Source organism: Ostrea edulis, chromosome 8 (genome assembly GCF_947568905.1).
Source record: "Ostrea edulis chromosome 8, xbOstEdul1.1, whole genome shotgun sequence".
NCBI classification, from domain to species: Eukaryota; Metazoa; Mollusca; class Bivalvia; order Ostreida; family Ostreidae; genus Ostrea; species Ostrea edulis.
The window spans coordinates 23,789,624-23,807,839 of record NC_079171.1 but is presented as its reverse complement, the minus strand read 5'-3'; the positions used below and the strand labels follow the sequence as shown (position 1 = coordinate 23,807,839).

The following is an 18,216-nucleotide window of genomic DNA, read 5'->3' as shown; positions in this document are numbered from 1 at the left end:
CCCCCTTCCTGCCTCTATATCCCCTTTCTCCTCTATTTCTTTATCCAATCTCATTTTCTATCTTTCTTATTTCTTGTTTCACCTTTCTCTCTTTCTCCATTATCTCATCTCTCTCTCTCTCTCTCTCTCTCTCTCTCTGTGTGTGTGTGTGTGTGTGTGTGTCAATTTTCTCTCTCTTTGTCTATGTCCAAAGTTTAGTAACCAAAGCATTTTATACATACGGCTTAGATCTTGTCTTCATTAAATCGCAATATGAAGAACTTTAATTTTCCAGTAGCTTAGTGTACCTTGTTCGGGACTTTAAATTGTAGAATGGAATTTTCATGATTTGGATAACTTCCTATTTTACCGACAAGACAATTAACAAATCTGATACATCGATATGTGTGTCTGAAAGAAAATTAAGATTTGGCGTGAGAAACATCGGTGTGCTACTTTTATAACCCCCCCCCCCCCCCTTGCAAAGAAAATCGAACACAATTTATCTTATCAATAGCATTACCTTCATCAGACATGTATAAAGAAGCGTCATTGCTAATAATTCAGTTTGCTAGGATGCACTTAAAACCGTGAAATTCATATCATGATATTTGAATTGTCTGGGTAGTATAGTTATACATTAGTACGTGTACCTATAATTTATATAATGTCATGCTATTTCAAAAGCCGAGGGAACAGTGCTGATATGTGTGCAGTGACGATAAGAGTTAGATGAAAATTCCACAACAGGTTACATGTACATGTAGTATTTTTTAACCAAGAGTTAACTGGTCATTAACTTTTACTTTTATATTGCGATAATTAGAAGATTATTGTTGAATTTTACAACCTTTTAAGGAAATACCAGCTCGGCCCATTTGCGTAAAATTTTGCCTATAGTTGGCCATCCTACCCACAATCATAATTATAGTCCTACTACTAGTGAAATTAATTTTATTATTTTACTACCTTTAAAAATAAATTTTAGTACCAGTAGAAATAAAACACTGACTTGTTGTGAAACAGCTAGCGACAAGTTAACGCTATATGGATTTGACCGCTATAATAAGAAGTTGAATGTCAGTTTTTGTGAAAGGGAGTGCCAAGAACAGTATTATTACGTCATTGCATCAAATCTCAAGGTGTGTTTATTTTTTAGATGAGCTGTTTTCAAATAGCCTTGGTGCAATTGATATTAAAAGCGTAACATTCTACAATATTTCAAAACTCGTCCCCAACGTGAATACAATGTATTACCGGTATGTGTTTAACCGTTTTACTTTACTTCCCTAATAAGGAATAATTTAATGTCTAGGTTGCTAATTGTATTATGAGTATCAATCAATGGTGACAGAAAGTAATTGAACAGAAATTACCTCAGATTTCTGTTACTGTCATCTTGTGTAGATGTACCAACTTTATATATATATATATATATATATATATATATGTGTGTGTGTGTGTGTGTGTGTGTGTGTGTGTGTGTAAAACCTATACGGTACCAATTTTGATGCACCAGATGCACATTTCGACAAATAATGTCTTCAGTGATGCTCAACCAAAACGTTGGAAATCCGAAATAACAACGAAGTTTTAGCGCTATTATAGCCAAGAACAGCGTGCCAAAAAAAGTGGAGTCAAATTCGTCTAAGGATAAGAGCTATGCATGAGGGAGATAATCCTTAATTTTGAAATGAATTTCTAAATTTTATAACAGCAATTAAATATACATCCGTATATATATATAGCCTATACGTGTACGTCACACGTAATAAATGATCCTGAATTGAAGAATGTTTGCGCGAAGTAGATAGTTCTTCAACAAATGTACTTTGCCGTTCTCACTATCCTCAACTTTGTATACCTTGCAGTTGCTGTCGTCCGTGTCGCATTTCGTTGGTTTTATTTTGAAAGATGTTAAGCATGACGTCACAATGACGTGACATCACAAACGTTACTTAACTCCGCAACATCGGACTTTCGTGTGGCCATCACACTTTGGCGTCCGTAACGTTAACAAACCATCGCACTTTGGCGCAGACCATCGCACTTTGGCGTGACCATCGCACTTTAGAGTCATATATATATATATGTAAAATATTAAATAAGATATGACAACACGTTGTAAAACGTAAGCGCTTTCATTTTAAAAAAATCTTCAGACGTTTTACATAATTATGTTGTTATGACTAGAACAATATAATGACGTCACAATACAGAGGGAGTCATTTGGAGCGTATTATTTTTCTTTTTCTCTCCTTTCCACTAAATTGTCCGTGAAAAGTTTGTAAAAAGGAAAAATATTAAAATGTCCATTTCCACACACGTTTAAATGTTCACTCAGTTTTAATTTACGGTATTCCGGTACTTGAATGTGTTGCTTATGTACACGAATTCTGGCTCTTAGAGTTGTTCCTGTCTCTCAGATATAAATTTGTCTACATCCGCTACATGTAATAACATATATTAAATTCCTATAGCCGCAAAACATACGCATTTACGACGAATTACTTTCCGTTGAATTGAAAGTTTGTCCCTCCTTTATAATTATATGGACAAGTTCCACACCGGGGATCTTTGCATCTGTTGACTCGGGAATCGGATGTTCTATGAAATTTGGATGGACATAATATTCTACAGAGATTTTTACGGAGAGCCAGAATTTGTGTACATAAGCAAGTGTTTTCGAAGTTTTGTCAGTCTTGTGTAGACAATACACTGTACATGTATCATATCGGTAATTGACCAATCATATGACCTTAAAATTAGTCAACATTTAAAAGAAATATTTTTTTCCAGCTCGATTATTCCCATTTCCCCTCACCTTTTGCCTTAGATTGTGTATCCCTGATTAGGGAAATTTGTGTAATTTTTAGAAATGAATAATTCTTCCACAGAAACCATTTCCTCGATGTGTATAAGACGACTTTCTGGGGGCGCATACAGGCTGTGTACAAGTATTTCTTCATGGGAAACACATGGACCAATCTAATTAAAATCAGATCGTAGATTTGAGGGCTTTTTGATGATATTCTACTCCCAATTTTGGTCCGAATACAGGTCACGTCCCCTCTCAAAAGCTACTAATTATCTGCAACGTGTATAGACTAGCCTAGGTTCGATGTGTTAGCGGGAATTCCCCCCCCCCTCCCCCCTTCCCTGTTCACCGACTGGTATATTAGGCCTTCTGTTGCAAGTTGATAAAACATGATCGACACAGTAGAAATCCAGTCGTGGATATGTCATACATCATATAAGTCCCCCCCCCCCCAATTATTTGCAACAGTAGCATGTCCCCTTGAAAGTTACCACATATAAATGAAATTCGCTTCCCTGTTGATGTTATATTTCGGTTGACTGAACCATTTTAAGGATGTTCTCTACATCTATATCGTCATAATGGCTGACTTCCTTTTAAAAGATGGGTGAAAATATAAAATCAGCAATATTTGTCTATTCATTTCAATAATTCTCGCCTAGTTGAGTAGCTCAGTAGTCAGGTCGACTGCTGAACTGTAGATCGTGTGTTCGAGTCCAGCAGGGGTTTTAAATTTTTCTTTGATTGCTTTCAACTAAAACTGCATTTTTTGACTAAATGAAATAAATTTGAAAGTTTTCATTTTCAAAATATTGTTGTACATATCCTCCACTTTTCATCCATATCAAATTTTTCTGGTGTAGCATACATCCTTAAGCGGTCCATCGGTTAGCATCAAACATTGTATGAAGAAGTTGGTGTCTGAGAAAGTTGAAAGCAAGAAGACCTCTTATTTTATCTCTAACTGCTGAGGTGCGAGTACTTTCAACAATGGGAAAATTATATAGTACCATATTATACGAATACACAAATTCGTAAGATTATTAAAAATTATTATTGACATGTAGTAAGTCTAGAGACAACTATATCTAGGTAAATATTTGGGGCGTTGCTAAAACGGGGAATCGAGTACGGAACGGAAACTATTTTATGTAATAATTATAGGAGAAGGTCAGCATTTTGTAAAGCAAAAGACTTATGAACAAGTTAAGCAGAAATTACAAAGAGAAGGGGATGACCTACCCAGAATCCACCATTTGATATACAAATACGAAGTATTCACATGTATACATAGATTTGGCTTTAATTAAAGCAAAATATACTGAAACATGTATTTTTGCCAAAAGGCGGATCCTACGCCCCCCCCCCCCGCCCCCCCCCCCTCCTTCATCGCTTAGTTTGTTTCCCCAGACCTTCGACCTATGAGATTGTGGCCCTTTGTTCTGAAATTTCTGGATCCGAAACTAATTGCACATGGTATAATTTAATAAATTTTGTACATGTATATGTGCTTTGTGCACCCCCACCATTCCGATGTTTTTATTTTCTCCCTCAGTGCCCTCGTCCGAAAATAAATATTTTCTTTACTATTTGATGATAAAACAAAACAGAAAAGGTGAATAGGTTGGTTGCGTTCGTTACAAGATCGCTTTTAATAAGCAAACATCAAATCGACAAAGCTCAAAAATCACTAATGAAAGCATATGAATTCAAAACTGAAAACGGGCTGGGTGGGAGGGAAGGCTAAGGCACAGAAATACAAAAGCGACCTTTGTTGCTTGTAACGAACTTCGCACTGCCCGAACACTGACCAGTGGTAGTATATATATACTAAGTGCAAAAGCGCTCGTGCAGGAGCTCAAAAAGCCACGAAATACATTTACGGAAAATAACGAAAAATGACGAAATGTAAAACGTAAAGAAATAAATAAAACTTTGTATCAGTCAACCCGAAAGCCTATAATAAAGGGGAGGCGAATTTCATTTATATGCGGTAACTTACACAGGGGCCTGAGATCCCATCTTTAATAACTATGATTAAAAGAGTTCGGTTATACAATCGGTTTCGTTTCGTTAGGTTTCGTTTGAATGGGTTTCGTTTCCTTTCGGTAAATTTCGTTCCGTTTAGATTTCATTTCGCATTTTACAGGTATCCCATTTGAATACGTGATTAACAAGGTTTGGTGAATAGATGTTTGTGATTGTTTTGGCTCCGCTATTTCTTCCATTTCTGTAGATAGAAATGTAAAGACATACAGCTATTTTATTTTGTGAATAAGACTGTTTTACATACATATCATTTTAACGAAAATATTGTCTTTTTCCTAGACAACCTCAGCAGAAGAAGGACGACGACTCTATCACAGAGCTCGACCCACGGAGATCAATATGCATCATATGCCAATGATACTGACTTGCGGACAAACTATGGCCGGTGTGCCCATACTGCTGCAGGACAGCTTATAGCCTGGTTTCAAGTGGATCTTGGAAAAGAGTACAGCATAAAAAGCGTTAAAATCTACTACAGAAGAGACGGTAGAGTCCACATATAGACATGTCTGATTCTCCTATATCTATGCTTTGTCAATAGGAATTTTGCAGCCCTTCACCGGAAGTGGTAACATCTCCATATGAGTGAAATATTCTCGAGAGGGACGTTAAACAATATTCAATCAATCAATCTGCATATCTAAAGGATTTTTTATTTGATTTTGTTGTTGGAGTTATACCCCTTTTGAACATATAAGATTTACTAAGATATACGCAAATTGTATGAAACTGGTTTTCAAGCCATACGTAATAAGAATAATTATGTTTCAATATTTTGTGCATCACATAGCCATTCATAATGCTTACTAGCATTGTCATTCATTGTAAGGGCTTTGAACATGTAATTTTCCTCTCCCTCCCTCTCCCTCTATCATTTAAATCAAATATAAGAGATAAATATGTAGTTGGTTTTTATCATTATTTCTTTTTTGTAATATGGGATATTTAAAGAATGGGTTAAAGAGCTTTTTAGCTCATGTTACTTGTTTATTGTAAAGAGTTCCGACTTTAAAATAAAAATTACTTTAGGTGCTTTCAGCATTATCAACTTTACCATCACAATACAAACCATCTAGATAATTATGCATTCATAACATCTATAGTAAATTAAAAGAATATATTGCACACGGGTCATATGCACTTTTTACGATCATGTTCCACGTCATAAAACGAAACAGTGAAAACCTTCAAGGTTGTGGGTTTATCGTGTCAAACTGAGCCTCTACCGCGACATTTGACCTCCAATTTTTAGACGATTTGTTGCTATCACAATTGTAATTGTTTATAATATATTTGAAAAATGGTGTCTTACGATACAATGAAATACGATGTCTTATGATTATTATTGTAACACGGGACTTAAAATCACGAATCTATTTTTTTCTCTCTCTCCAAAAATCAACGACAAGCAACTTCTTCTGTTCCAGTATGGTTTGGAGTTAATAATTTTCTTGTTGTAGTTCATACCCATTAGTGATTTATAAAACGATGAAAATGCTCTTGATTCATACATGTATTGTCGATTTTTGTGAAATTCCCCAAGTTTAACGACACTTGCTATAAACAAAACTTTTCTTTAAAGGGACATGGACACGAATTTCAAATTTTATGCACAATGGGGCTTCAAAGATTTACATGGTAATATATGAGGGAATAGTATTATCAAGGCCAGCAAGAGTTATGATTAGTCATATCAATATCAATATGCAAGCATCACCAGATTGTTCAGATTCCAACTTATTCAAATCATGACCCTGGAGGGTAAGATGAGGCGACCATAGGGGATAAAACTTTTAAATCGCAATATATGATGAAATTAATCTACATCATTGAAATTGATTTTGTTCTCATGCAACAGTAACAATTTATACGGTCAGTGACATGAAACAAATTATTTTGGGCCGTTCTTTGAAACTAGCGTAAATATGTCTCTTGTTAGGGTTTGGTATTTGAATTAATACATGTTTAGGGATCGACATTAACGGTTGTCCGATTGGCCGAGGTAAGTGAAAACCCATTTCGGACAAGTGAAACTCAATACACACTTGCCCGATGGGGCAAGTGATATTTTTAATAGAAAATATGATTATTATAATAATTGTGTTAAGCTTGATGAATATCAAATATTAGAAAGTAAAGCCCAACTCCATATACTGTTCTTTTCTTTACCAAATCGTCAGATTATAGCGAAGGCCCATTCTAGTAGACCGTACTGTATCACCAATTGACAGAGAGAGAGAGAAAAAAAAAATAATTAAGATAATTAGAATTACTGGTTAACAGGCTTATTAGAGTCTTTAAATATTTCGGACATCTAAGTTTTTCATTCGGACAAGTAAAACTTTGAGTTTACTTGCCCGAAGGGCAAGTGAGATGAAAAGTTGATGTATATCCCTGATGTTTGATATAGGGAATTCGAATGGTTAAAAAGCTACATATAGCATCCATGGAAAAAAAATACAGGTATACATGTACAAATATTATCAAGAGTAGATGAATGTTCAAAGCATAACTCCGAGACCTGATTGGGCTCAGAAGGGTTTTTAAAATTAATTTGTATTAAAACCTCTTTAGTTGGGCAATATGGTCCATGGGCCTCTTGATTTACTCATATATTGTTCCATCACTTTATTAAATTGATTTGTCTATTTTTTCTATTTTTTGAGTATTTCTCAGTCTTATAAATCCCCAATGTTCGACAATGATTTTTTATAATTATACACTTGTACATTCATTATGCATGTATAATTTTTACACTACAGGTGAAAGACCTGGTGATTGGAAGCAATATAGGTTTAAACAGTTTTATCTGGACGTCTCTAACTCACCAGCTGCAGTGACTACCACGTCAGAGAGAACTCGATGCTATACCGACACATCTCCGGATCTACCCGACAATATAATCGACATTCCATGTAAACAAACGGCAAGATACGTCATTGTAGAAACAACATACGATACTCCTGAAGATGGAGCTACGACAGGAGCCATCTTGGAAATTTGTGAAATACAAGTTTTCGGTATGTTCTATGTTATAATTCCTTACTTGGTCCTTTATATACATGTAAGCTCAACCACGCCAAATGCTTGATTCGCTTAATGTATAGTCCATTTGATTGTGTGGGTCGTGCATAAATGGGCTACATCTTTAAAACAAACACTGTGGCAAATTTCAAAATCAAATCTAATTCAAGGTTTCTTTTAGTAAAGGTTTGTATTATATAAATATTGCATGTAGTTGAGGGTAACATTGAAAATTTTCACCCCGAGAAAACCATTGTCAACCGAGGCGTAGCAATAATATCTGTTTTATTATACTGAATGTTATATAAACAACAAAGCAGAAAGACTTACGTCTGTTGACATTTGATCAATCACTGTCATGCGATATTTCGTATATCGATGCGGGTATTCGTGTTTATCAAACGGCTCAAACGACGTCGTCTAACAATCTACGGCGAACCGTACGCGCATAGATTTGATGCATGTGATAATTTTTTATGATATCACCCGTTGTCAAGTACTGTTACCCGTTGCTAGATACTATCACCCTGGAGGGCGTGCTTTCTGTTCTCAGAGGGTAACAATATGTTTTTTCAAATGCTTCTCGACCAATCAGATTCGAGTATTTTACATGAAAGTATAATAACATATTTTAACATGAATGCGAGTGTTCTAAATAAAGGAAAGAATGTATGTTTTAAAACATTCAGTGAAGCAGTTATTACAGTTTAAAGAGGGGATCTAGAGCCATTGGTCACTTTATTTTGCCACACTTGCACATATTAAGCAATAAATTATACAATATGATATAGATTTAGTTTTGTGCAACTTGTAAAGGGGGTGGCCAATTTGTTCACTTGCGTTTGAAACACAGTGATTATATATATTATGTCTGAGGCCGTTCTTTACATACTGATTCCTCCGTTTACCCGATCGGGATTAGGGCTCACGTCAGGGGTGTCTTGTCGACAGGGGATGCTTGCTTCTTCTAAGCACCTATTCCCAACTTTTGTATATTTAGGGGTCCATGTCTGCCCTATACTTAATTTTGTATTCTTTACAGGAGTTATTGAGATTGATCCTTGTTCGTTATATTCACCTACTACATACCGTGGGGATCCGGCGTTGTAGCACAGACTTTCCCCCCGGAAAAACGGGCCCGAGATTGATCTTTGCCTAGAGGGGAAAAACGCCCCAGCATATGATTTCCCCTATGTACAAAGTCAGTATAGAATTTCCCCCTGGTTGGAAAAACCGCCCTAGTATTTAATCCCCCCCCCCCTCCTATTTCCGGATTTCGTCAACCGAATGAAGCAAACCCATGCAACTGCAGATAATAATTAATGAAATTTGTTACTATTGCTATAAAGAGGTACATGTTATCCAAAAAAAAAAAAAGGTTTCCAAAAGAAACAAATATGTGCTGTTGAATTGTTATAGTTTAATGAAATAGATATGCGCTCATTAATATTATTATTCATAAAATAAAGGGATTTTTTTAGATGTTGAAGTTTGGTTTATACGATGAAAACTTTGAATTGGGTATAGTAAATATTATAGGCTTCCGAAAAGACATTACTCGGTAACGATGGTCAATAACATTAGGGTTTTTCGTAAAAAGTCGACTAAAAGATATACAATTAAAATATTTAAAAATTAAATTAGATGCACTGTGGAAATAAAAGTGACCGTTTATTTAAATTCGAAATTTTAAATTATAAAGACATTAACTTCTTCCCAACTTCACCATTTCAGATGTTAGAATACTGGTAGATAACAGCAAAGACTTGAGATGTATGAATGAATTTTGATATACCATTACTTGATTTTAATAATTTCCTTTAAAAAAACAAAACAAACATAAGATGATGATTGTGATACACAAGACCCTGCTCAAACTAAAAAAAAAATCAGAAGAAGACTTCCCGGGTCTAGATAAGCAAGATAATTCTAGGAATAGAACTGGAAACGGATACATAGCTAAAATGTAAGAAGGGGGTGTACTGTCATTTAGGGGGAAATTCTATACGGGAGCGGTTTTTCCTTGGGGGTGGGGATTGGGCCCGGGTTAATTATTCCTTGAGGGAAATTCTATCCCCGGCCCGTGTTTCCGGAGGGAGAGTGTATGCGGGGGGGGGGGGGGATTATATGCTACAACACCGGGTTAGAATAGGTCCTCATTACCCCCTTGTTGTCGTAAGAGGCGACTAAATGGGACGGTCCTTCGGATGAGACTGCAAAAACAGAGGTCCCGTATTACATCAGGTGTGGTACGATAAAGATCCCCCTGCTCAGCATTAGCCTAAATTTTGGAGCCCTTAACCGGCATTGGTGAAGTCTCCATATGAGTGAAATATTCTCGAGATGGACCTTAAATAATATTCAATCAATCAATCTTCAACTACATTGTGTGTATTTTTACTATTGACATTGCAACATATACACTGACCTTTTATCTACTTTAAGAATTTATTTTGGGGATTAGTATTTTAATTTCTTGAGTTAATACATATTTCATAAGACGTATTCATCAGCACAAAAACATTTACAATGTAAGCGACAGAACATGCAAATTTCATATACATGTATATTGTGTAGATTTCTTGTTGAAAACGCCAAGTCTTTCATTGAACCTGGGTTCGATTTCCAATCCCGACGCAAAATGTTTAACATGCATAGTGACTGTCCCTTCGGCATGTGCCCGATATTCTTTCGGATGTGACCTTACAAACGGGGGTCCCGTGTCACGGTAGGCGTAAACACGATAAAGATCCCTCCCTGCTTCGACCTGAGTGTCATGTGTGTAGAGTTTCATCTAAATCTTTGAAGTGAGTGAATTATTCTCGAACGGAACGTAAAACAACACTTAACCTTGATTTCCTGTTTTTCCAAAACTGGATTACTAGTATTGCATTGATTTTTTTTTAGTGTATTTGATATGGATTTTTACATTTTACAATCTGCAAAAGTTATAGGTTAGAATGTCTATTTTTTTTCAAATTCTATACGTACATCCAGTTTTTTTTTTGCCAGAATCCCTTTGCTTTCGTCCCAACAATTATTATCAAAATCTTAACATATGACCACTTTCACTAACTATGAAATAGGGTTTTCTTATTGCGCTGCAAGTTGTGTTTCATTCGAGTGGTTGTCGCTACTTATGACAGTTTCACGTTGACAATAGACGCTAATTTTTTCGGAAACGTGACATGATATCGTATTTCGCGAGTCTTTGATGTTAGGGATTTCATATCCTACTTATCCATTGTATTAAGTAATACATATCCAATTGGCTTGAATATTTTACTTCTTGGTAACAATATTTAATATACTTATCAAAATGTTGATAACGTCAATAAATGTTATGACGTTGTAGTAGAGGTTTATGAGATACATATATACGTATGTACTCAAAATGCGGAACCTACATAAATCACACATTAAGCAGTTCCTGTAAGTGTACTTTTTCGTTGTAATCAATATGCATTTGGACTTTACCGAAAGATTTAATAAATATGCATACAATCCATACTATGTAAAGTTAAACATTTATACTCTATACTTTTTTTCATTGGATACTAAAGTGTTGAAACTGAAGTTATTCTCTGGGAATAAAATATGACAGTGGCGGATCTAGAGTAATGTGTGTGGGTGGGGTGGGGTGGGGTGTTATGGGGGTTACCATCTTCTTTGGTTGAATTCTTTAACATTTAAACGTCATATTTTCCAATATGGGAGTCTTCAATCCGCCACTTTTAGGCGGAAAAAGTGCAAACTTTGGTTGCAACCTCTTCGAAAATTTTCAAGATCCGCCCCTGGATAAATTGTGTACTTTTGGTTGGTCTACCCGTAGGTATGAATGAGTGATATGAATGGCTTTTATTTTGTTATTGAATTACTAACAATTCCAATGCAATGACAACATTATACGGCTTACAATGGGTGTGATCGGTCGACAGGGGATGATTACTCTTCCTAGGCACCTGATACTAGCTCTGGTGTGTCCAGGGGTCCGTGTTTGCCCAACTCTTTATTTTGTATTGCTTATGGGAGATATGAGATTGATCACTGTTCGTTATATTCACCTTTCAAGCAATGACAACATTAACTGATAAAGTTTATTATTTTAATAACAGACTGATTTTCTTTGCATAGATACATTACACTTACATGACTTGAAAAATTTATAATTTTGGTTGCCCAAAACAATTTGTAGTTTGTGTTTAGTTTGACGTTTGCAAATGATATACCCGTGCCTTAACAAACTGAGGTTATATGTGGTTGAAGATACGACACGAGATTTATTCTCCAATGTTTTACTTTTAAGGATGCGAGATTGGAAAGTATGGTGATCTATGTTGGGACTGCAGTGGGTGTCAAACGTGTGACGTCATCAGCGGTGTCTGCCGTAAGCGGAATTAAATAACCTTTGCTCATGTACTTTTAAAATATTACATAATTAGTAGTATCATTCCTTTCGGTAAGAAACGTTATATATCCCCAATATAGTTCTTCTCTTCCCAAAATATTACACTACAACATTTTCTCCCAGAACACTATACTAATATTCTCTAATGATAATTAAATATTTTATAATTAATAGTGTCAGTACCCTGCAGTGTTAATTGTGTGAATGGTTTATGTTATTCCACCACTCGATATTGTACCCAAGGCTGTAACGTCGGACACTGGGGAGACACGTGTACATCACCCTGTCCACAAAACTGTAAAGGTGGATTTTGTTATAGGAATGGTAACTGTCACGGTTGTCTTAATAACAACTGGGGACAAACGTGCAATACATCCTGTCCATCAAACTGTCAAGGTGGAAGTTGTTATTGGACAAGTGGTAACTGTGACGGTTGTAGTAATGATAACTATTGGGGACCAACGTGTAATACTCGTTGTCCACTATACTGTAACGAATCTGTGTGTGATCAAAACAATGGGTATTGTAGCAATGATCTGAAGAGTTTTTCCAGTTTTTGGCTATGGTTTTTACAAATTTCATGTTTTTGCCCCAAAACTCGTAAACTCCCCCATGTAGAAATGTCAAACAACCTGATTTATAATCTAGGGACTATGTACTTTCAAAAAATACTTGTTTGCAAAAATCCCTAGGGGATCCCCCATTACCTTTACTAGCCCATGGTCTATTTCAAACTATTTCTCATTTCCCGTTAATCAGTTAAAAGCTGTACCTATTCCAAAAGAAATTCTATATAACAACAAAAATATTATTCAAAAAAATTTTCTTCGGTATGAATATTTAAATTGGTTAAATATTTTATGTTTATAGCATCGATAACCTGCGGTGCTAACTGTATGAATGGTTTATGTGACTCCACGACCGGATATTGTACTCAAGGCTGTACTAACGGATACTGGGGATACGGATGTACGTCATCACCCTGTGGATACACGTGTACATCAACCTGTCCACCAAACTGTCAAGGTGGAAATTGTAATATGATCAATGGTAACTGTAACGGATGTAGTAATGATAACTACTGGGGACAAACATGTAATAATCGTTGTTCAGGAAACTGTAACGGAAGCGTGTGTGTTCAAAACACTGGGTATTGTAGCAATGGCTGCTCACCGGGACGATACGGAAATAACTGTGAACACAATTGTAACGAGAAATGTTTGTGGGACACTTGCAGACAGGACGTTGGTGTATGTACGAACGGATGCATTGATTCTTATTACGGGTATAAATGTGAGTACGAGTGTAGTACTCATTGTAGTCAGGGTAATTGTGACAGATATAACGGTACATGCAGTGGATGTAGTAGCGGCTATTTTGGTTCGTCTTGCCGAGACACGTGTAGCGTAAACTGTGCTGAGGGAACGTGTGATCAACAGACGGGAAAATGTCACGGAGGTTGTAAACCAAACTGGACCGGGAACCAGTGTGACAGTAAGTTAATATTTACTTGAGCAATGAATACGTAGTTGTTTGTATTATGAGAGCTACGATCGTAAGCGTCATGTGTGGGTTGCAATTTATACAGCATAATCTACATCTGATGATGGTTCGATATGAGTAAAAGAAATCCGCGAATTCAGTCAAACAAATTAATGCACATCAAAGTAAAGATAATTTTCTTACTTCATGGGGAATAAACCACAATGTAAAATATATTTGACACTCTCATGATATTTTAGATAGAACTAACAAGGATGTCCGCCATATTTCTTTCAGATTCTGACTTACGCGACCAATAAATACCTCAGACCTGACTGATTTTCTAGTTTGACTCAAGCTATTGGATATTAGAAATACAGAAAATGTTATAAAATATCATGCATATTTCATGTAAACATATTTTATTAAGAAATTCAATAGGATCTGGCAAAAGGTATAGCCTATGTAGGCCCTCTCCCAAATACAAAGGTCAAATACAAAGATAGCATTCTTTGAAGATGTAACAATATTATAATGCGGTTTACATGGAAATAGCTAATAAGAGTTTTGCTGAATTTTGCCATGAAATAATTTTTTTATAGATCAGCATGTTCTACACATACACACGTACACTTACAAAATCCTCCACCTACAGTCACAGACATACATATACGAGTATACATATAATATAGATCAATATTAATATCTAGATCAATCCATCTCGTGGGAAGAAAAGAAAAAGAAAAGAAATATGTAATTAACATGTACAAAAGCGCTTAAAAGATTTAATGTAGTTATGAACTTAAGAAATAGTTTTGCAATTCAAGTTATATGAATACTCAGAACTACCATATAGGATATAATTCAATGGAAAGGGGACACCAATGTCATGAAATTGCTGCAGAAGAATATCTCTTTGCTGATTATATTTTGGACATTCAAGGAAATAATGCAAATTTCCTTCAAAATTATAGCCACAATGCAAACAATGTGGATCATCAGTCAAATAATCTTTCAATAAATGAACATTCAAATTACTAGCTTTATTCCGTAATCGATAAAGAATAATATATTCTCGTCTATTGCCAAACCTAAAGTGCTTTTTGATTTTTGAAATTTTCAGATGTAATGTGAATCAATGCCGTGCATGTTCTGAAGAGGACAATAAAAATATTAAATAATTAGTATATTGAAAATGGTTAGACATTTTAGTAAAAATTGGGGCCAACTTCATGACAAGAGTTGCTTCTAGAAGGTAGGGGTCTAATTATCATATTATATCAAACTTTTCTCCGAAATTTTCAAGCGATGCAGCTGGTAAAAAGGAAAACCAAGATGGCGGCGTGATATACCTTGTGAATATTATGCTTACAGGAAGACTTAATTTTTAATTATAGATATTTAAAACGTCGAGCGTCTGTAGGATATTTATATCTTCTTTGTACTGGTGTCGAATTTTTCCCACGGGAGTATATATGTTGTGTATTCCGTTAGGACTGTAACACGGATGCCATTGATTTAATTTGTAGTATCAAGTCGTGGAGCGTGTATGCATCTTGAAATGTCGATATTCTTGAATTGCATGCATAACAAATCCTCTATCGTAATCATCGTAAATCCGGAGTTTCATTCACCGATCATGTACGCAAAGTTTAAACATACTTTAACAGCATATATGTCTGCTCTCAACCAGAACATTTTTATGAATACAATTCTACTTTCTTTTTAAGGATGTGATTCAACACATTACGGACTTGGTTGTTCTCAGGAGTGTAATGTTAATTGCAAGGACCGTATTTGCAACTCTGGAAATGGATTCTGTACTTCGGGATGTAAAATTGGATTTTATGGAAACACTTGTAGCGATGCTTGCAGTTCATCGTGTCCATCGGGATGCAACAGGTACTCCGGCGATTGTGAGGGAACATGTCCGAATGACAAATATGGAAAACAGTGTGATTTACCCTGCAGTCCGGGTTGTACAGGTGGATGTAATAAAGATACTGGTGTATGTGATAGCGGCTGTGTTGTCGGTAAATTTGGAACCAACTGTAGTGAAAACTGCAACACTGGGTGTATTGCCGACTGTGGTCAAAATGACGGACGCTGTAAATGCAAAATGGGATGGCAAGGGGATAAATGTGATAGTAAGAACATTAGTTTTTACAGTTTGATTATAATTTATGACCTGCATAATTGTAGTTGAAACAAGACATACGTACTTTTGATTTAAGCATTCATGTACATATATCATACTTTTCTATACTTTGAATAAGTCACTGTAACCCTCTTCGTATTATTGAATGATGTGCATAATTATGACTATTTGCTTTATTTAGATTTCAGCGCGTATTGAAAATAAACATTGCTTTATAACTATACCTCTGAATCACAGGTAGACGATTGATTTTATTGTGGTCATCAGTACAAAAATATACACAACTGCATGGACAGTTTTATCAAATGATTTATCATTTCAGAATGCAAGTCAGATTACTATGGTCATTCATGTGATCAACAATGTAGCTCGCACTGTGTAAATGGAAGCTGTTTTACAAACAACGGGACGTGCGTGGGCGGTTGTACCGGGGAGTTCAGTGATGACAAGTGTACCCAAGGTAGGAGACAGAATCTACCTTAGTATGCAGGGAAAGGTTATTTTGATGGGATATATAATCGTATAATATACCATTACATCATGATTTGAGTTATGAGTGAACCAATATACTGGTATACAGTCTACTCCGGATATAATGAAATACAGGGGACCGCCCTGAATTGTTCATTATATCCAAAGTTCAATATGACTAATGCTGAACTACACAAATATTGCTACTGGGGGATTTCTTTTAACTTCAATATAACATATATTTCAACATAACCGACTTCAATATAAGTGGAGTGGACTGTATATTTATGAAGCATATTGCAAGCTTAAATCATATGATACCGTAGAATTTAGAAACTAAACATGGCTACATTAAGATTTGTTTAGTTTTGAAATGTTTTGTAAGATATCATAAATGATAAAAGCCGTTTATATCACATAAAATACAAAATCTTAAAACCCAAATGTAGTTCAAATGCAAGTTTTTTAAAGGTACACTTAACCCCGAAAGTATAGAGCACACATGTACATGCATCTAACATTGGGATCAATTTGGTAATTAATGACTATCTGCTCCTCTAAATATAAATTCAGTTTCAATTTAGAATCCATAACTATGGGCAAACAAAAATTCATTATCAAATGCATGTGCGTGAAAGGAAATTTGTGGCAAAAATTCGGTCTACAATACATTTCCTAAGTACAATATTTATCCCCATAACGTGTGCAAATAGATATCGTAACACAACCCTACCCTACAATCTGTATACAACAGTTCACTGTGTCTAATGACGTGTACCTATTGTGACGTATTTTGTCAGCTGAATTACTAGTTCAGAAAATTCACATCGATCATTGAATGATATCTAAATTGTTAAAATCCTTACCAGAGTTTTTTTTTTAGCTCTTCTGAGCCGAAGGCTCAAAGAGCTAATGCTATGGCCATTTGTGCGGTGTGCGTAAACTTTTTAGAAAAAGGGCTATAACTTAAGAACCCCTTGGCCAATTTTTTTCAAATTTGTTACAGGGTATCATTGGCCCAAGGGCTTTCATACACACTAAATAGAGGGATGTGACCCTTTAACAAGGGGAGATAATCAGGAAAATACAAACAAAAGTAGTGGTTGCTAAAAAATCTTCTTCTCAAGAACCAATGGGCAGATTATCACCAAACTTACACATAAAGATGAGGATATGTTGTAGATTAAAAATTGTTCAAGGCATTACCCTGGGGCAAAGGGTGTGGTCTCAAGGTCACTTCAAAGTTGACCTAAATTTATATTTCCTTAAATCTTTGATATTTTAGTCATTATAAGGACTAGGATCATCAAATTTTGACAGTTGATGCATCTTAGGACCTTGTGTCAAGTTGTCTCAAAAGTAGGTCACGGTGACCTACTTTTTGAATTTTGCAGGTATTTATTTTAAAATTAATTTTGATGCATATCTTGGACACTTTGAAGCCTATGATCATCAAAACTTGTCAGTTGGTGGATCATGGGATCTTGAAATGCGTCAACTGAAAAATAGGTCACCGTGACCTACTTTCTGAATTTTATGGCTTATCATTTATAGATATATTTTAAGTTGTTATTTCAAATACCGAGAGGTTTAGAATCATCAAATCTTGTAAGTTGATGCATCTTGAGGCCTTAAAACATATTTATAAAAAAAGTAGGCAACAGTGACCTACTTTTTGAATTTTGCAGATATTCAAATTTCACATTTTCAATTTTAGATGCATATTTTGGGCACTGTAAAACCTAGGATCATCAAACTTTGTCAGTTGATGCGTGTTCAGTCTTCGGTTTGTGTCGACCAAAAAGTAGGTCACCGTGACCTACTTTT

At 35.5% G+C, this 18,216-nt stretch overlaps 1 protein-coding gene across 3 annotated transcripts in view; it reads left to right on the top strand.

Moving 5' to 3' along the window:
• LOC125662940 (receptor-type tyrosine-protein phosphatase kappa-like) overlaps positions 1 to 18,216 on the top strand; it is a 97,014-nt gene that overhangs the window by 58,235 nt on the left and 20,563 nt on the right. For 2 of the 3 annotated variants that reach the window (XM_056147211.1, XM_056147212.1), the window contains 6 exons: positions 5,126 to 5,332; positions 7,609 to 7,866; positions 12,177 to 12,257; positions 13,149 to 13,772; positions 15,491 to 15,907; positions 16,241 to 16,378. In XM_056147211.1, coding sequence (XP_056003186.1) covers positions 5,126 to 5,332; positions 7,609 to 7,866; positions 12,177 to 12,257; positions 13,149 to 13,772; positions 15,491 to 15,907; positions 16,241 to 16,378 — 1,725 coding nt within the window. The remainder of the gene's footprint in view (positions 1 to 5,125; positions 5,333 to 7,608; positions 7,867 to 12,176; positions 12,258 to 13,148; positions 13,773 to 15,490; positions 15,908 to 16,240; positions 16,379 to 18,216) is intronic. The other variant, XM_056147213.1, reaches the window with a different exon arrangement.